Source organism: Melanotaenia boesemani, chromosome 16 (genome assembly GCF_017639745.1).
Source record: "Melanotaenia boesemani isolate fMelBoe1 chromosome 16, fMelBoe1.pri, whole genome shotgun sequence".
NCBI lineage: Eukaryota > Metazoa > Chordata > Actinopteri > Atheriniformes > Melanotaeniidae > Melanotaenia > Melanotaenia boesemani.
Genome location: NC_055697.1, coordinates 11,904,177 through 11,923,829, shown reverse-complemented (window position 1 = coordinate 11,923,829; position 19,653 = coordinate 11,904,177). Strand labels below are relative to the sequence as shown.

The 19,653-nt window shown below is 39.0% G+C and overlaps 1 protein-coding gene across 1 annotated transcript; it reads right to left on the bottom strand.

The window, feature by feature from the left end:
- Positions 1 to 10,331: 10,331 nt before the first annotated feature.
- LOC121656113 lies at positions 10,332 to 18,147 on the bottom strand. The gene is made up of 11 exons (XM_042011159.1): positions 18,093 to 18,147; positions 17,586 to 17,744; positions 17,372 to 17,489; positions 17,217 to 17,278; positions 16,960 to 17,085; positions 16,753 to 16,847; positions 16,503 to 16,664; positions 16,211 to 16,407; positions 14,878 to 15,007; positions 11,501 to 11,694; positions 10,332 to 10,734 (listed from the first exon to the last, which is right to left on the bottom strand). The coding sequence occupies exons 3-11, from the start codon at positions 17,443 to 17,445 to the stop codon at positions 10,503 to 10,505; spliced, it is 1,272 nt and encodes a 423-aa protein (XP_041867093.1). The 5' UTR covers positions 17,446 to 17,489; positions 17,586 to 17,744; positions 18,093 to 18,147; the 3' UTR covers positions 10,332 to 10,502.
- Positions 18,148 to 19,653: the final 1,506 nt, after the last annotated feature.

The window sequence follows — 19,653 nt, the reverse complement described above, 5'->3', positions numbered from 1 at the left end:
AGTAATAACAAATTCAAGTTTTTGCCAATTAGCTTGAGTAACAGCTACAAGTTTCAGTCCTCTCTCTTCACTTTGAATATCATAGCACACACTCTGAAAACAGTTTTTTCATCACACCGCAGACATATTATCAGGGGTATTTCTAAAGACCCCCGGGCTTCTGAAAAGACAACCTGCTCTGCTTAGCTCTGCGTGTGTTGTTTGTGCTTAATTCATACCCTGCATCTGTGAAAGATTGGCTCACAGGGGCTGCTTGCAAAACTATTAAAAATGTATGGTCTGTATGAATACATGACCTATATTTCCCATGCAAATAAATAAATAAACAGGGGGTTTAGAGGGGATGATGCAAATCTTTAGAAGTGGGCCACAGGATGAGCTAATGACATTATAACAATAAGGAGTTTGGATTTCTCAGTGAGTGTGCAACGAGGGGAGGAATCCTGCCATTCACATCCATTACCTTTTCTTCCCTGCTTCTCCTATAATCAGACTGTGCCACAATGCTGCCTGAAATATCAATGCCAGCATGGGCTGCTTCTACATTAGCCTCTCTTGGCTCAAGTGTATATTGTGACTCACCTCTCTTTGTACACTTCAGGGCAGAACAGAGAATACTCTGGTTTATATGTTTTGGTGTGTTTTGCAAGAGCACTGACACTGACACAAAGTGGGCTTTGGAGTATTTTTCTTATTGACTGTGATGTGGCCTTTCTCCCTCATACTTTCCCAAGACTATGACTATCCATCTTCTTTTTCTGCCTCCCGTCTTTGCTCCTCAACCCTCATCCGATCTGCCTCCCCCTGTAGATTTCTTCTTCTGTCTGCCAGCCAGCCAGTGTCAGGGACCAGAGCAGTGAGAATAAAGGCCACTGGATTCTTTTGCTTCATGATGAACTGTTGCTGTCTGACTGAAGCAGTGTCCAAAAATCACTGAGAGAGAGGGGGAACAATGGAAAACAGAACCTGTCAGCTTTCAGCTGCTGATGATTTTTTTTAGACTGAGTTGCTCAGGTTGGGCTGCAGTACTCATTCTTATTACAAGAAATTCAACTAAAAGTAGCCATGCAAAAGACAACTAATGGGGTTTTGAGTCAAGGCATTAACATTGATTTGTCATTTAGATCTTGTACATGAAAAGGTCATGTTGTTATGGTTCCCATGGTTTCTATGTGGCATTAGTTTTCAGCCCGAAATCTTTCTATAGACCACTGAAGCAGGGACGTAACACTGACCCTTACTCATTGGCAACAGAATAACCTTTTACCTCATGTTTTCTGCAAAGGCCATCCTGCCTCTGTTTGCAAGTCATAAAGCAACATTTCTTACCCTCATTGTGTATATGCCTGTGTGTATCATCTTATATATGTGTCTTAGTTTGTGTGTTCCTAAGTTGAGGCAAGGCTGTTGGCTGTTTACATGAAGCAGAAGAGTGTATCCATGCTGAAATGACTAATTGGGAAATATAGTGTACAACCTCATTTGATGCACCGAGCAACTTATTCCCTTTGCATGAATAACTGCAGGTTTATGCTCTAAATAGAGAGTAGCTGTGTTAAATTCAAACCCAGTGCAAGATTATGAGATTATGAGAATGTCCACATAACATTGTCCTTTTTTTCCCTTGTTTATATTTGTTTTGTTCCCCAAGGGACTTCTTCCCAGTCCTTCTGCACCTCTGTTCTAGCTGCTGCCACAAGATTGGCATCAAAAGGCCATTAAAGAGGCTTCTTCTAAATGAACTTGACAGCAAAGCCAAGGCATGGTGATATGGATAGACATGCAAATCAATATTTCACATCATCAGTTGCTGGTTGGTGGAGCATGGGGACAGGATGAAGAGGTGCAGCCGATACTCCCAGTGATTTAGACAACAAAAGAAGTCAAGGAAGTTAGTGGCATTAGTGGCTGTATTTTTTGTTGCATGTATATGATGCACAGTATATATAGGGGAAATCTTTTACAAGTTAGTGTACCCTTCTATTTCAAATCCACATTAAACCCTTTAGCTCTGGCTGAGCTCACAAAATACAGGAAGATAAGTTGAAGGTTGTTGATAGCACTGAAATATCACGTTCTTTTTAGATCCACACAAACATGCTATAACTGTTCCCAGCCTCATCACAGAAAGAAAACATCAGTATAAAGAAAACATTACGGAGGCATATGAATACGATTCACTTCTTGAATTGTGCAATTTAGTTAGACCAACCAAGCAGTGTCTCACAACACTAGCATGGTTGATGCAGCCTAGCAGACGTTTGAACAACAAACATGTCATTCAGTTGTAAATTACGTTCTATGCAAGGTCACCTTGTGTAAAGGTTGGGAAGGAGGAGGAAATGAGCTGAGGGTGTAATTCATCTCTTCATGTCAAAGACATATATCACATGAAGGAAATCGAAGCACTTGCAGTTAAACTCTGGAATAACACAAGCACAAGCATAGCACAGATGTCTGTATTTATTACCCTGTTAAACCATACATCTAAAAGGTGTCGATTTTAAGTTTATAGCGATAAATTTCAACTTTAAACTTTTTTTTACCGCACTGCAAATAGCAAGGGGCGTTTAGTGGTACTGTAAAGATTTGTACATAAGGTGAAGCAATATCAACCAGTGTAAGCATAGCTTTTTAAACTAATTTATGCAGATGCAGTGGTGTATGTCATCCAGGGTTTGTAACTGGTCTCCTCTTATTGGCACTGCTAAATCTCTGTCCTTGTGTGACTTTCAACTACCCCAAGGATACATGTCTTAGCATAATACAGACAGCTTAGGAGCCATTGAGATGTGGTCCCTCTACTCCAATAGACAGTCTTTGCCAGGCAAGAACCCCCCTTCCTTCTAAAAAAAAAAAATCAGTCCGTTGCCAGCACAGCTTCAACTCTCCGACTCTCCAACTTTGGCACCCTTGACCGCTCACTGTTTGATTCACACTTCCCCTCCCCCAGATACATGGGATGCAGAGAGACCCTTAACAGTTCACACTGAATACCATCCTGCCTGCTACATTTAAAAACAAAGAATACTGTGCAAGTGACATTTACTCCCAGTAAACCATAGGTATCTAGTATAATTTTGCTGGGTATTGTGCCAGATATGGGTAGAAAGGCAAGGTCAAATCCTACAGTCCCCATCTGGCACTAACCCCAGTGACAGAGATGTCTGGGAGAAGGAGGGATTCATGCTGGATGCACAATTTGTCCACTGTTTACTCTTCGGTCCATTTGCATTACAGTAGACATGAGTGACATTACCATGAAGCCACAGTCACATAATATTATAGCATGCTTTTCTTGGGTAGCTTAAAGACGAGCCCCCAGTTTCTGTATATCATGCATTTAGGGATTTAGGGAAATGTATATGATGCAAGGAAGCAGACTTATACAGTATACACTATAAATATGTTTCACTCAAACTTCAGTCCCCACTCAATGTGCAACTAACATAAGTCCTTCTTAAATATTAACCTTACCCTTCTACTTCAAATGCGTAGGTCTACATGTAGATGGTAAAAAAATATATATTACAGCAATTCATGCCTTAGCATCAGAGCAGGACAGACTTGGGGGAACAGATTATCCAGTGTAGAAATAGTACTGAAGAAGTACACAGAAATAAGTGGGTTACTCCTTTAACAAGAGCAGTAACTTGCTGGAGACCAGCCCTAACATTGCTCATAACAAAGTCATCCTTTATTGAGCAAGACATAACATTAGATGATGGTAGGTGAACTTTTTTATGCTTTGGACAGAGATAAATGGCTCATCTGTTCCCAGTCTTAATTCTAAGGTAAACATTACCTGGCGGTTGCTCATTAACAGGACAGGCAGGTACAAGAGGAGAATTGATTTTCTCATCTGACCCAGAACATGAAAAGGTAAAGTAAAACTTGCTAAATTTAAAATATTCCTCTTACACCCATAATGGCAAGAACATAGACACTCTGAACACATTTGACTCTGAAGTGCTGAGATGCAAATTGGGAATATTATGCGCTATATTATATTCATTCATGGGTTCATGATTTTATGTTGGCAGTAATTCAGGCAGCTGAAAGTGGGATAGTGGGATAATAGAACTCCCTTTGGTGTCAACTTTGGGTTTGGGATCTTTACAAACCTTTTACACGCACAAAAAAAGCTTTGAAATATAGTGGTGATACGGGTAAAATCCAAAAAACAAAACAAGGCCTGTTTGATGCAGTAGAAAAAGAACTCCACCTTCTACCACTCAGGCATCTTAAATAATGCTGAAAATAACCTGTTATCTGTCTGTAAATTAGTAAAGACATGCTGCATATTTTTCCCATCTAAACAGATTATCAAGATACAACACTGTGAAAATTGCTCACAGAAAATACACAGTTGCTCATGTTAAACGCTTCCAAGAAAATCTAGAGATCTCACAGGCTTTCAAACCTTTTATGTTATTCCAACATCTCTCTTTTCATTTGCTCAGCTTGTTAGAGAATGCAAATGATCCCAGTTTTTATCTGGATATGTTTATGTGAGATTCAATTATATGAAAGAGATGTGTTTTCTCCTACCTTTGGTTACATAAGCACAACAGGGTTCCTCAACCCTGCTAGTGAGTTGCAAGTAAATAGTCACACCTGATGAAGAAGAGAATGACCTGATTTTCTGTATCTCCTGAGACATCTGTGCAGATGAAGGAGCACGGTGCATCAGGCCTCCACTTCCCTTCTTCAACCTGTCATGGCATCAATCCTGCCTTTTAGATGTAGTCTCCATAGGGAGAGAATCAGAGAAGGTACTGTGGTTTAACCTACTCTGTCGTTCTATTTCGAGGCTATCTGCAAACAGATCTATTCATCCATCCTTATATTTTGTCATTCTTTCTCCTTTTCCTCCTTGGATTAAGTCATACTGACTTTCTCTCCGCCTCTCCCGTTCCTTTTATCTCTCCTTGCTCCTTCCCTTGTTTTGGTAGCATATCAGCTCTTGGAGCACAGGGACTATGATTAGGACAGAAGAGAACTGGCTGTAAGACAGAGACTAACTCAGAACTGGGTCATCATTGTTTCTGTGTGAGGGTCCGCTCTGCACATGAAAAGCTTGAAGACAAGAAGAGAAAATGACGCTCACTACAAGACTGGGGAGCCCTAGACATTTCTGGGCTACAAAAATACTCCTGCAAAGGAAGAATTAGAACTGCAAGGCAGAATTTATGTAACATGAGCTGAATAAAACATGCTGCTGGCCTGTTTCTCTATCTCTGAAACCTTTAAGTTAACAATCAATTAGCTGGCTTTGACTGTAGCACTCTAACAAGTGTTGTGATTCCGAAGCACAAGACAGAGAAAACCTTTGTTTTCCGAGACAAATAGAATTTTTTCATTTTACTGATCATCCTTAGCTCTTGTAGGCTATATCTCTCTTCCTTCCTCTGTCCTCTCTGCATTCATTTCTCTATGTCTACCACCCCTTTAGCAGACAGTCTGACAGCGTCTGTCCCACTGGCCAAGCATTCAGCACTCATCATGCGCATCATTTCCTCTCATCATTCCCCCCGGTGTGCTTCTTCCAACTCTTCTGGCCTGTTCACTCACCATCAAACACTCCACATACACTCTTTTATTTGTGTGTATGGGTGTGTGCTTGTGTCTCAGAGCTTTCTGAATAGGAATATTAGTGCTTAAAGTGTGTGCGTTTGTGCAATGTAAGACTGCATGTACCGCAGACTGTGGTATCAGTTTGAACCAGTCACCTGGGGGGAAAAAATCTATGTTGTTACCTTTTCACACCATTTATGTTTTTACTCATCCTTTCATGCATCATGTGTTGGAAGCAACAAGTTTCTAACTGCAGATGTCTCCCATCAAAATGTCATATCTACAGTACTGCTCTCACGTATTTGAATATGTTCTCAAATAAGAAGACAAACAGAATTTAGTGTTGTTTCAAATATAATGTAGCTGAGCAGAAGGATAAAGAGCCTTTATATGCGACACAGTCATATCTTTTGAGAGACTGTTATGAAATGGAAAATTTCGCATTCATACAATATTCTTGTCTTCAACTTGATGATTTTCTGTTGCTTGTGTCAAACCTTTATTGCAAATGAGAATCAGCCTACTTTCCAAACCATTGAGGAGCAAATAATCAGCCCCAGCTAAGGATTTGCTTGGCAGCTTTTCAAACTGGGATGCTTGTGAAGCATCTTTATGTGCAAGTGTGTAGTGTCACTGAGAGACCATCTGAGAATGGTTGATGTTTCTTGCAGCTCACAAAACGAATACTGAGACATCTACTGCCATCTAGAGTTTAATCTCAGTTTGTTCAAAAGACAGTCCAGTTGCTAGAAAAGATTTATAATTTTGATCACAATAATAAATTATATTTTACACATAATAAAATGGCTGTCACTTTATTTGTACATATCATAGATCATAATTTACACATGCATCAAAATATGGGACTGATTTATACAGGGTAAAAATGTATATCGGATCTTTGCTTTGGATTTCCTCTTTTCTTGTCTCTTTCCTGTTTTGACAAGCTCACCCCACACAGCACAGAAATAATGCCAGAGCAGTTTCCACTGCCAGATACTGCCTGGAGCTTTATAAACGAACTATTTGTTGTTCAGAGTGTGGGAAGATATTTCTGTTTTATTATAAGTAAACCAAAAGCAGCTATCAAAAGAAATAGAAAGCCATGGCTCATCAAAGGTTTAAAACTCTTTTGATCTATTATCCACCTGTTTTTATATTTCATTTGATTTCTCCCTTTTGTAATGAATTTCTTTTCCTTTGTAGTCTGCTCTACACTTCCTCAACTCAATTCAAAATATCCCAGCCACTTATTGCTGATTGGGTTTCATAATGATTTTTCTCATCTCTATTTTCATCTTGCTTTAATTAAACCTTTTATTGGACAGAGACACGGGCCATTATGCTCTCTATATTTCAGAGAATAGATTGAAAAAATGACTAATACCTTATGCTGACCTTTCTGAATTGCTGCCTGCTGGCAAGGCTATGCAGAGTGATTTCTCCAACATATTTATCTCTTCCAAAGCACACCTCAAACTTAATCCTAATGGTCTTTTCATTATCCCTTTAATTGAGCAGCGCAAAGAGTGATAAAATGTCCCTCAGCAGCTTCAAAGTGTTTCCTGATTTAGGTTCCTGCCTATACATATTAATTTGGGATAGTTTAACTCACATTAAACTCAAAGAGTAGTCATCAATCAGTCACATTCTACTTATTTTATTTCTCATTTGACTGTGTTGAATAGTAAATAACCTGAAAAAGTCTGAAATGTGAGCCTGGCTCACAGTTAGAAATTAGCTGCACTTGGGTCGCTGGGAAGCAGCAAACACCAGATTTTACTAATCCCAATAATCTTGCTATAAAATGTTGACGGATTTCTCACTTGAACAAGCTGTTAACATAACCACATGTTCTCTCCTTTTTATTTAAAGAAAGCAAAACAGTGAAACAAATTTAAGATAGCAGTACAAATATTTAACTACATTTCATGAGGAAATTGGACACACAAAATCAACTTGGACAAACTATTTTAAATCAGTGATCAATAATCTTATCAGTTCATTGGCAGGACCTGTCAATTTGTTTAAAACCTAGTATTTGGACAAGAATAACGTGCATGTGTTTTGCACTTTACAAATCTACCAGATTACATCCCTGATTACAGTTTAAAGTGTGTTTTTCTTGTCTTGGGTATTCATTCAGAAGATAATTGATATACATTGCCTGATTTGTGTGAGTAACAGGATCTAATCAGAATCACTTCATAATCAGTCCTGAGAGGCATTCTCTTCTGCGAAGCAGCTCAACACATTGGAGGAAACAACAGTATATGAGAATGCCACTAGATGGCAGTGCCTCCTTACCCTCTCTGGACCAGAGCCGAGTAGAGCCAGAATACACCAGGCGCAAAGGTCAGATAAAAATGCAAAGTTGACCAGGAGAGGGTCAACACATAAATAACTCTAGGGACTCTCTCAAGTACCCAGTGCAGCTACTTAGTAAGAGATTTACCAGAGGAAAAGAGAGAAGTCCCATTTCCACCTCAGCAAAATGAAATCAAAAGCCCTCGGGATTTGACTCTGACCTTCCCAGCCCTCACTCCTCGTGAGTGATTACTGAAATATAAGGGGGTAGAGGTTTTAGAGCTCTATTAACTACATAAAGCTGTGTAGCACAAAGGTGCACGAACATTTCGACTGTGAAATGTTTTAAATGTAATACTAATTATTGTCTAATTAACATCTCATTAGCTGCCTATTAGAGCTAATGGAGCAGGAAGACAATCACAACATAAAAAGAGGTTATTAAAAAACAAGACCGAAATGTCTCTGTGTTAAGCAATGCTCCTTTGTTATGTACAGTATAATATAGGGCTAAATGCCAATCTTGTTTGTTTAACGTTTAGTGAAGAAGAATTCCTTTGGTTCTTGGTTGCTTCAGACCTGTGTGCATTTTATTGGCTTGTGTGGGATTTGGGCAGGAAACCAGAGCTAATGCCCCCTCTCCCACTTCAAACGGATGCCAGGCACCCTTAAATGTCATGGGGTGGTTAGAGAGCTGAAGGAGGTGGGAAGGAGGGGGTTTGAAGAGTGAAAAGCCGTGGCTCGCAGGGTGAAAGGGAGAAATCCAGCCACATTGGACTTTCCTCTGAGCTTATCAGTGTGCGCTGGATGTAGCTTTACTGAGGCCGTTAAGCCAAACCAGATGCAGTTTAAGTTGCTCTGTGCCACTACGTGTCAGGTACAGAGCTGGGTCAACCTGAGGCAACTTGGTAGTATGGGAAGATGCTGCTGTATGACTCAAACTCACTGCAGATGTTTCTGACTTTGGTTCCTCAGTTTGTCTTCTTGACTTAACAGCGTCTTTGAAAACTGTAGGTTTCATGGTCAGTTCAAGTTCCTGCTGATAGATTTCTCCTGCTTTTTGGATAGACAACATGCAGCGGTTTATAGCTGAAGTATCAAAGTCTGCAAGTGTGTGTTCTGGGGTGTGTTGGTCACTGGGAATCCCATAGTGCCTTTCTACTCCTGCCAGCAGTAGTGTTTATAGGATTTTGTCTCATTTTCTCCAGTGTTAATTTATTTCCACGAAGGCAGCCATGACACATTCTCTCCTTCCTTTCTGTCTCTGTGTGGCTTAGTTTTACTGAGCTATGAATTTCTCTCCATGTCTCTCTGCACTGAATGGAAGAATACACCAGACTGACCTCAGTTGCTTCTACATTGTTTTTTTGACACTGTGCATGATCATCATTAATTTCTTTCTTCCTTGTTCTGTTTCCACTTCCTTTCCTTCAATGTCTCCCTAAAGCTGTACATGTCTACACCCTGCTATTGCACTCTTTTGTGGCTTTTGATAACTTCTCATTGCATTGTTAGACTTTTTGAGGTATGTCATTATGGTTTATCTTTGTCAGTGGGTAGATGAACATGTTGTGGCGTGGTCGAATTCAATTTCCCATGCCTGTGACTAAGTCTCTCAAATCTTCAATGTGCCAACGTCACACTCCTCCCTCCCTGTGGTTCTGTTTGGCAAGCAGAAAATGCCATCTCTCTCATCATCAGGATTATACGGAGTGCATTTGGCTTTGATTACAAAACCATTAAGACGCAAATGCATTGGTGACTGACCTGTGACCTTTCTCATCATGTGACAAGCAAAACTGGTCACATCACTTTTCCTCTCAGGCTCTTTGGACCCCAGGGGTCTGGGTCAGGGTTTGGTAGTGTTTGTGCTGTCTTTCTGTCAGACACGCATGATCCACTGCCACTTAACGAGGGAGAACGAGGCTGATAAATGAGGCATTTCCGGACCCAAGGGTTTATTCCTATACCACGCAGGGGATTACATTACATCTTACAAAGAGGATGCTTGACTCATTTCTTAGAAAAATTCTGCTCTGAGCACTGTTCAAGACCATCTTGGTGTTACATCTGTTGAAGGGAGGCTTGCATATACAAAGCTTTTTGATGTGTGGTTACATTACATCATATATTTTCAGACTTTGGTTTTATCTTGACTTAAAAATAGATGAAGATTGCTCATCAAGCATACATTGTTGCACCCCCAGGAATTATTCTACTGTATGGAAGAAGATTCACTTTTATGGAGTATAGCTATGTTAGGCTTTATCTTTCTTCTTTGACTTTTCATTGATTCATTTCAGACCGTATAAAGCAAGAAGGAGTTAAAAGAAATTAGAGTGGTTTTTGTATGATTTTTATTTCCTGGGAATCACTCTGCACGTACACTAAACAGAAACGATTACTCATCTCTAACCAACAACAAAGTTATGTCCATTACTACCTGACTTTCCTGACTTAAGGTCAGTTGTTAACAATCTAAGAAAAACATTTCTGAAGCATTATAAACACATTCACATATGGAGGTTAATAACGGACAAAAGATTATAAACTACTTTACATTACTGGTTATTTACTACATTCCCTTTAGTTGCCTCTTTTTATTTCCCCTCCTCCCATTAAATGGCCATCACCTTTCGCTGTGGAGGAGTTTCCTTTGTGACTAAGCTACTTTCTGGGAGGGTTTGCACAGGGTCGGGGCTGACCATGTGCTGCAGGAACAGAGGGGAGGCCAGGGAGGACCGGGGCTGGCGAAGAACAACAACTTGAGCACAGGGTCCCTGCAGCAGGAGGTTAGTCAGCTCTTCAAGTGTAGCATTGAGCACTGGTACACCATTCACCTCCACCAGCCTAGGAGGCCAATTAAGCACACATAAACAAATAAAAATATGTCAAAGAAAACATGCAGAAAGAATTTAGAAAAGAATATCTTTTAACTTCAAAATAAAAAGAGGAGTCTTTTCTGCAGGTAAGTCATGAAATGATGAACAAGTATTAAAGAACTTACAAATCACTGATTATTGAATATTAAAATCATCCCTTTAATGAGGATCTCGTTAATATCTTCTTTTTTTTTTTTTGCATTAGCTTTTACCTATGTACCTGCCAGACAGCTGCATCCCTGTTTTCATTTATTAGCTGTAAAAGGAGTCTATGTGTGTGAACTCATACACTGAGTCTGAAAGAATCTTTTCAGCTTCTGTGTTTCTGTCTTTTTACTCACATGCAGGCTTATTTCATGGTTTCTAAGAACCATGTCAACAGTCCTGTGTGTGAATGCATGTGTGTGTTCGTGAGTTTTAGCGTGCTGTGTTTCTAAGAATGTACTTGCTGTAATTCCATAATTGCTTAATTATATGAGCTCCTTTTATCTGCTCCTTTTTACTCTCTTCTGCATCCAAGTATCACATTACCCTATTGCTTGTTTTGGGGCCAATATCTGATGAGTTTCCATAGATACCCAACACAGAAAAATATAGCGATGAAAGAACTGGATGAGATGAGTATGATATTGAACACCACTCTCACTAGCTAGGGTGCATCTGTGAACACTTATGTCAGTATGCTTGGATTAACTGATTGGTCAGAAAGACTACTGGAAGTGTTTTAGTCTTACCTGTCCCCCACACAGAGATGAGCATTATCCACCTTGAGCACCTCCAGTCCACCATCTTCTCTGAGGTGACATGTAAAGCCATAATGGCCGTCAGGGCTCTGGTTCTCCTGTACAACCATCAACATGGCAGGAGACTGTGGTGACACCAGCTGGGTCAGGCTACCAACCGCTAAGGTCTTTTTTTGAACTTTCTCCTGAAGGGAGATGAAGCAAAGACTCACGTTTACATTCAAAACAGCAAGGATTGATTGGATTTTTTTTTTTGGAATAATCGGATTGTATTTCATGTCTTCTTATAATAAAATCTTGCTCATAGTAAATCTACAGTCAGTTAATTTAAGAGTAGTTCAATATTTACACTGTTTCCTGATGTGTGAAGTGAAAAGATCAGAACAGTTTTTATATTTGTACACCTAAAGGGGATGGTTTGCTACATTTAGATTAAAAACTTTGGACCGGACAGGTAAGAACATTTACCCTCTTCATATATATATATATATATATATATATATATGTATATATATATATATGTCGTAGGTGGACAACTCGACAGTTGAAACATATCAATCTAAAAATGAACATTTACTACCTAAAACCTTGTCTGAAAGAAGAAACAGTGATGTATAAAATAACCTCTATAGATCCGTGCCAGGCATTATTGTGGATATAAAACATTTTCTTAAAGAAAATAAGTGTTTGTGTTTTTTTTTTTTTGTTTTGTTTTGTTTTGTTTTTTTGATTGTTTTTTGTTTTTTGAATAATAAAAAGTTCATCTCCTTGCTTAAAAATGATTAGATTAATATGTATTATTGAAAATTCTGAATATATGAGAGATGTTTACCACTGAAAGATCTTTTACAAGGCAAGTTTCTTCATTCTTACCATAACAAAATTATTCAAAAAGTTATGGATGAATGTGAATTTTACCAGAGCTCAGGTATAGAATTTGATTTTGATCCAGATCTGTATCCAGCAATGTTGGGAGGTCTTGGTTTTGGGAGAGTTTTGTACTTTTTTTGTAAGTTGCTGATCAAACTTGTTTCTGTGCCACTGAATTATGAAACAAATCCAGCTACCATTTCCTTGAAAATGACCTATACCACTACATAACATGCAAGTCCCCATGAGATAAAGACTGTGGCTGCATCAAAGCCAAGCGACCACCAAGATATAATGATGAGCTTCAGAGGAGATCGCACCACAAGTAGCTTGCAAGGATCAGAAATAACTTGTGATTCTGACCACTGAATTCCTGTGTTCTCTTATCCAGCCTCTTGGCATACTCCCCACTCCCCCCACAAGGCGTGTGAATGCCTTGCAGCAAAAGCTGCCGCCTTTCAAGGGTCAGGGGTCAAAGCTAAGGCTTCTCTTTCTTCAGACAAGTGGGCCAGACAGGATATATCAACGGAAACTCAGCTGAAGCCCCTTAAGGAGCAGACTCTAATATGCATCGTTTTCCCTTCTAACTTTCCAAATTTTGGACACACGCCAAAAACCCCAGGAATTTTCTCTTCATATTCCACTTGTTTATCCACAAGATCTGATCAAATCCTAGTCTACCTGGACCAGACACAGGGTACTCATCACACATCTACACCAAAGAAAATGAATAAACCAATTAAAGGCATTTAAAGCACTGTTACTCAAGATCAAACAGTGCTTAAAGGAGTGATTTTCACCCACATTTATTCTCTTGATGACAAAATATTATATTATGTATATTTCATTAAAAGTATAATTTGCTTGGACCATAGGTAGCAATAAATATTGTCTATGAAAAAAAACTTCAACCCAATTTGAAAAATTATTCTGACAGACCTGACAATGTTGGTACTGAACAGAAGGAATTGCATTTCAGTGATGAGTGTTAGTAACTCTAGATTCACTGCTGTCTCTCCAAGTAAAGTTGACCCAACTAGTCAAGACAGAAAGAATCTGTAGGGACTGATAATGGACTTTGAAAATATGGTAGGTAATCTGACTAAACTGATTTACAGATTTTTACATGATGGCAAATAGTGTAAGATTTTTCTGAAAACTCACTCCATGCTCCAAGAACATATGAGACTAAAGAGTGGGTGAAGCAATAATTTCTCCTGATTTCCCCTCTTTAATTGTCTGTCTGAAGTTTTTGAGTTATCCCAGCTAAACTGCTTATTTAAAGTCATTTCCGCCATTTGCTGTCCTTCCCTCCTCCCCTTAGTCTCTGTTTTCCTTTCTCCTTCCCTCTCAGCTGCTTTATTGATGCTCTCCAGTTGCAATAGATCCTGGAGATTAGACTGCCGATGATGAAATATTTCCTTATTGTCTGTAATGCGGAGCAGCCTACAAGACCAAACACAGGGCGGTCTGTTCCTTATTTGAACAGCAGCTCTATCAGTTCCCAGGCTGCTCCTCAGCTCTGACCTGTGTGTTAACTCTGATTAGGTCATATGATAAACATTAGCGCTGCTGCTTTTCCCACAAACTCAGTACCTAAAAAAGCGTGGCCCCGGGGTGGCAATGTGACACGGGGCACCTTTCAAAGCCAAAGCCGCGTGTGTCCTTTCATGGCACCTCGTTAGGGCTTCTTCGATGAGATAAAAGAGCCACATTAAAAAGAGAAGTGGGCTCCTCTGGGGATGCATGCAGATAGTTTTACACATGCTGGCCCATTTATCCATTGCACTCTCCCAGTGGCTTTTGTCACACACATTCCAATGTTGGTATGGTCACAGGCTCTCGAATATCAGCACTAAACATCATTTGTTTAAAAAAGAGTGCATGTTCATCTAAAAAGACTTTACATTGCTCTATATATTCACTACAGCCCTTAACCAAACAGAGAAGACTGAACTGAGGTTCGTGTCAAGTTATAATGCTGTGAATTTCTGGAGTACAGTTCCTTCTCAGAGAACTGTGACAACCTCTCATAAAGAGCAGTAATTCACTCAGCAGTTGACCTTTCAGGATAGCAGAAATATTCCTTTGCATTTTCTGCAGGTTAATTTATCCTTTAACCCTGTTATTATCTGTGAAGAAACGGTCGGTTACACAATTTGTTCTGATAAGGTTAAAAAACAGACTTGCGTCTTTACTCTCCAAAAGCACCAAATTTGACTCTGTTGTTTCTTCCATAAAAGTAAGATTTTATTATTTCATACCAAACATGCCTCTCTCAGTATCTGGAGTGTCTTTGGTGTAAATATCAGTTTCTCAGTGTTTATTTTTAGAAATCAAAACATTCTCTGTCTCAGACATACAGCTTTCCCACATATTGGTGTAACCATGTTTCACATGCTGTTGATTAAACTCAACTGACTGAGCTCCAGGTGCCTTTTAAATTCTGCACTTGTGCTGATAATCAGTGAAAGGTATTCATTTTTTATCAACAGTACCTTCAGGTAGCTTTCTTGCAAAGCATTTTCAAGGTGGGCTGCCTGTCGGTTAAGATGCACGATGGATATTTCTTCCTTGAACACTTGGCAATTCAGCTTCATCTTTTCCAAGAGACGAACCTCCAGCTGTCTGATTGATAAGATGCAAACATTTCAGAGGTCAGAGACAAACATACATGGAATTAAACCTGGTTTCTGAAATGTGTCTTAGCATTTAAAGGTTTTCTTCAGTTCTAAATGGGGAGTCAAAGTATGTCCCATTTCTCACCCACAGAGGTCCCAGAGGTATTTGTAGCACTTTCTTGACAGTATTACAGAAGTAAAACAATAAAACATCACATGGAAGATGATAAAGACAAAACACAATTAGAAAGAGAACAATAGGTTTAAAATTAGCTAGAGACTTTATGTGTGCACACTGAGCTCAAGTTCACAGTACTTAATAATGCCAGGTCACCAAGGGCAACCTGGGAACTATCAGCAGGAAGTCTGAGATGCAGTTCAAAAGAGTCTTTATAGGTTAGCTGTAAGATTTTAAAATCAGTGTAAAATACCAGTATGCGAGTGGATGGATGCAAACACATGGGGTAAAATTTTCATGCCTTTTGGTCCTACTAAAAAGTCTATCAGCAGCATGTTGATCCACTTTGAGACAATGAGGGAGAAATTCATAGATGTCTGAATTTGATGCCAAACAGCAGGTAATGTGAGAGAGGGTGTACCACATACAACAAGCTGATAATAAGCATCAAGACAGAGTTTAGTATTACTACTAGACGGAAAAATTGCTATTAACAGGCTAAAAACAAGGCAGAGTAGGTAGAATAGGAGGGATCAAACAAAATGATTACCAATTAATTCAAGGAAATATTGGATTTTATTGCAAGCTGTAAGATTTAAAGTCTGCAAGGATCAATGAGGTTTAAACATTGTGTGTAACTGAGTGTTATCAGTTCCAATCAACTAATGTTGAGCATCATGTGCTTTTGTTTCCAACCCAGGTCTCTGGACAATTTAACACAATGCTTTGATCAGTGGAAGTAAAGGCAGCATTTAAATCTAACATCTACAATCATGCAATCACTTATGACTGCAGTCATCCATAGCTCATTTATCTCCTTAATATACACAGAAATTACATATTCCAGCACCTTAGCACCTGGTCTTAATGCTCATCAGTGAACTGAGGCGTTTGTAACTATTTTCAAATTATGAGTACAGTCCAATAATTTCACAGAGTGGTGTGTCTAAAATGAGTGCACATTTGGGAGGTGCGAAAAGGGGTTCATGCACTGCTGAACAAGCTACCAATTAACAGAAACAGAGCACCTACTTCTTTTTGTGAGCAACGGAGTTGTTAACATTGTCTCTGAGGGTCTGCAGGTTTTGCTTCTTGTCGTTGAGTCTGCTGTTAACCAGCTCCAGCCTCTTTTTCAGCTCAGCAGAACCAAGTCTGTCCAAGTTCACATCTGTATCCATGTTCTTTAATTCTGAGCAAAATGCTACCAGGCCATGGTGGAGCTCCTGGATCTTTTGGGGTCAAAAAGAACAACATGATTATAATTCTTAATATCAGATGAAAGTAAAAGGGGTAAGCCTTTCTATTTTTTAACTGAGTTATGGACCTGAAGGATGACGTTTTGTAGAGAGTCTACTTGTTGGTTTAGTTCCCTGATCCTCTCTTCTTTAGCTGGCTGGTTACCCTGGACATTTTTGTTGATATTACCATTTCCACTGGAACTGCTGACTTCTGGACTGTTTTGGGATGCAGCACTTGTTGTTTTGTCCTATGATGTAAAATCACACAGATGGTTTCTATGTGGATATTCTTATCTTACATGCAGTATATCTGCTATGAAAAACATAGAAACTTACCATTCTACACAAGTGCAGCTCCAGCTGTTGATTCTCCAATGTTGATGTCAGTAAAGTCGCAATTTGTTGATCTGGGGAAAGCTCCTCTGGTGAATCTTCAAATCAGAACAAAGGAACAAAATGTATACACTCTGTGCATCACACTTTATGTTCTTACAAAGGTAAAAAAAAAAGGAGGGAGTGTGTGATGTATACTGATCTGAGCACCTTGTTTTTCTTTCAGCATTAATAAGCTCTTATCATCAGTCATTCCCAGCATTTTGATACATGAGTCCATGATTTTTCCCACTGTTGTTTCCATTGGAGTTCTGAGATGAACTATTCGTTCTGATGCTGCAACACAAAATTGTCAGAACAGTCACAGCTTATGTGGATGCTGGATTTACTTTAACAAGTAAAAACAAATACCCATCTGATTAGCTAGAAACAATTTACTATATACTATTTAACCTACAAAAACTCACCATTAATAGTAATCTCTATCATTTGAGAATTCTTCTGTAGTATGTTGCTTTGGCTGTTGCTCCTGTACAGGGAAAAAGCCATGAGATCAAAGTTAAATTCCTTTTTTAAATGTTTTGCTTGTTTTTTTCTAGTATATACAGTAAATTGCATTTACCTGAGCTTGAGGGAACGTCTATTCTTACTCAAGCAGCTCACATGAGGAGAAGACTTGGATTTTGTCATTGACATCAATGTTGTAGTAAATGCCTCTAAATTATTAGGCCCTAAGGACTCTTAGTAAACAAGGAAGCATTAGTTAACATTTACAGTCTACATGATGTGCATGTAGCTTTATGTTTATTTGACACATTATGAAGGTAAAGTTATACCAATCAAAGTGTCAAGTGTTTCAGTGATGGTGCTTGGAGGGTGGAGCTCATTATAAATGGCTGACAGTAGCTGTTCTCTGTCCTCCAACGTGATGATGTGAAGGACGTCCAGAGTATTTGTATCCACTGACGCTATGTCTGCCCCACACAGCTTTGCCTCTGAAAGAGAAGCGTTTAAGTGCAGTGCCAGATTCTTCATGAAATCTGAGTGACAATTGATGATTGTTGATTCAAAACAAGCATTTAAAAAAGACCTGACCATATACAGTAAAAGAAGGCATTATATTATATTATGTTATAGCATTACTAATGAATATGGACATCAAACATGTAGCGCTACATGTTTGTGTTTTTGTATGTTTGTTCTGAGTCATCTGTAAAGCAGAAATTTAATTACTAAAATCTAACTATGTTTATTAGATTAACCATAATGAAATATTAAGCTGACAGCGCTTGATTTCGCTTTGCCACCATGGGGTCAGTTGATGAGAGTCAAAAAATCTTTACCTCTGATAAAAGGGAGGCATTTCTGCAGTCCAATGCTTGTAAACCACTGGCAGACTTCTTCTGTGTTCAGCTCAGTAAGAGATTTGACTGCTTGCCTCTGTACATCCTGGAGAGAGGAAGAGGATCAACATGCTGTTTGAGCTACAAACTCTCTATGGGCACCAAGCAAAAGTCTTGTGGAAACCTACTTTCACAAACATGACACAAAAATAATAAATATACTGTCCTTTAAACTAACATCACACACAAATAATAAATATACTGTCCTACTAAAACACCATACACACTAGTACTTATAAAACTTGTATGAATAACCCTCTTATATTTTGTTTTCTTAGACAAAACATCGGCTGCAAAGTAGGGCAAATTATTCTGACTCAGACTGAAACACCAATTTATTCTGTGGCAAGACTTCAAGACAAAACATGGTTAAATTCCAGCCTCGTCATTGTCTGTGTCACTGGCTTACTGAAAATACAGTATATATGACTGTGCTGCAAATACATGCTAAGGCATGTTAAAGCAACTTACCATGTTTGAGTCTTTCTATAAGTCAAGGAAACATTTACTTTTACTGTTGAACCTAAACAACACTTTCAATGCATTTGTTTCATCAGTCTAAGCTTTGTTTATAGTGTTTCTTTCTTCCAAAGTAATGGTTGGGTGTTTGATAAACTGATGTGAGTCTGTCTCATGTTAGGGATTTTGGCCTTAACCCGTAAAAGCCCGACGTGACATATTTGTTACATACAGTTTCTGAGACATTTTGCTTCAATTTATGGTATAAACTTTGCTCAAAATCCTGTTGAACACAATCTGATACTTGTCTTCTGTCCCCTAATAGATACCCAGAAATTGGACTTTTCTTGCCATTTTTTCATGGGTCAGGCCTTAGAGGGTTAAGTTATAAGATACCTAGATCAGGTCATTTTTCACTCTCTAATATGAAACATTGCTTTGTAAAATATATGTAATTGATGGGGTACCACAGGAAATTAAATCTTGATGTTGCATGAGGATAGTAAGTACAAAAATTGAGCAATTTGTCTTTTTTTCTCATGTTTTGTGTTTCAATAAACAGAAAGATTGCTAGGGATACAAGCAATCTGGCTTGGCAAATCTTGGAAACAAAGACTAAAATCCTGAGACTATTTGCAGAGTCATTGCTTTGACAGATCAAGGGGAGCTGGGAAATATAAACAAAGCATATTCTGTAATTACGGCAGCTTTGGGCTGTGTGCTGATGCCACCCTGAAGGCCCTGCTTTGATGGTTTACGATACCTTCTCAGGGAAGTTTCCATTCTGATCCGTAGAATGAGGCATATATGATGCTGCATAAAGCAAAATAAACACTTGTAAGGTGGTGTTTTAAGTGTACATCAGTTGGAACGCAAGCATTATGTAGATGAATAAATTTTTGCAGACCACTTGTCCCGAATGAAACACCAGACTCACCGACGGTTATGCGTCGTTGCTGAGGCGACCCTTTAACTTCCTGGCATTGGTGTGTAGAGAGGAAAGTGGCACTCCTACTTGTTGTGTCCACAAGACTGCAAGAGC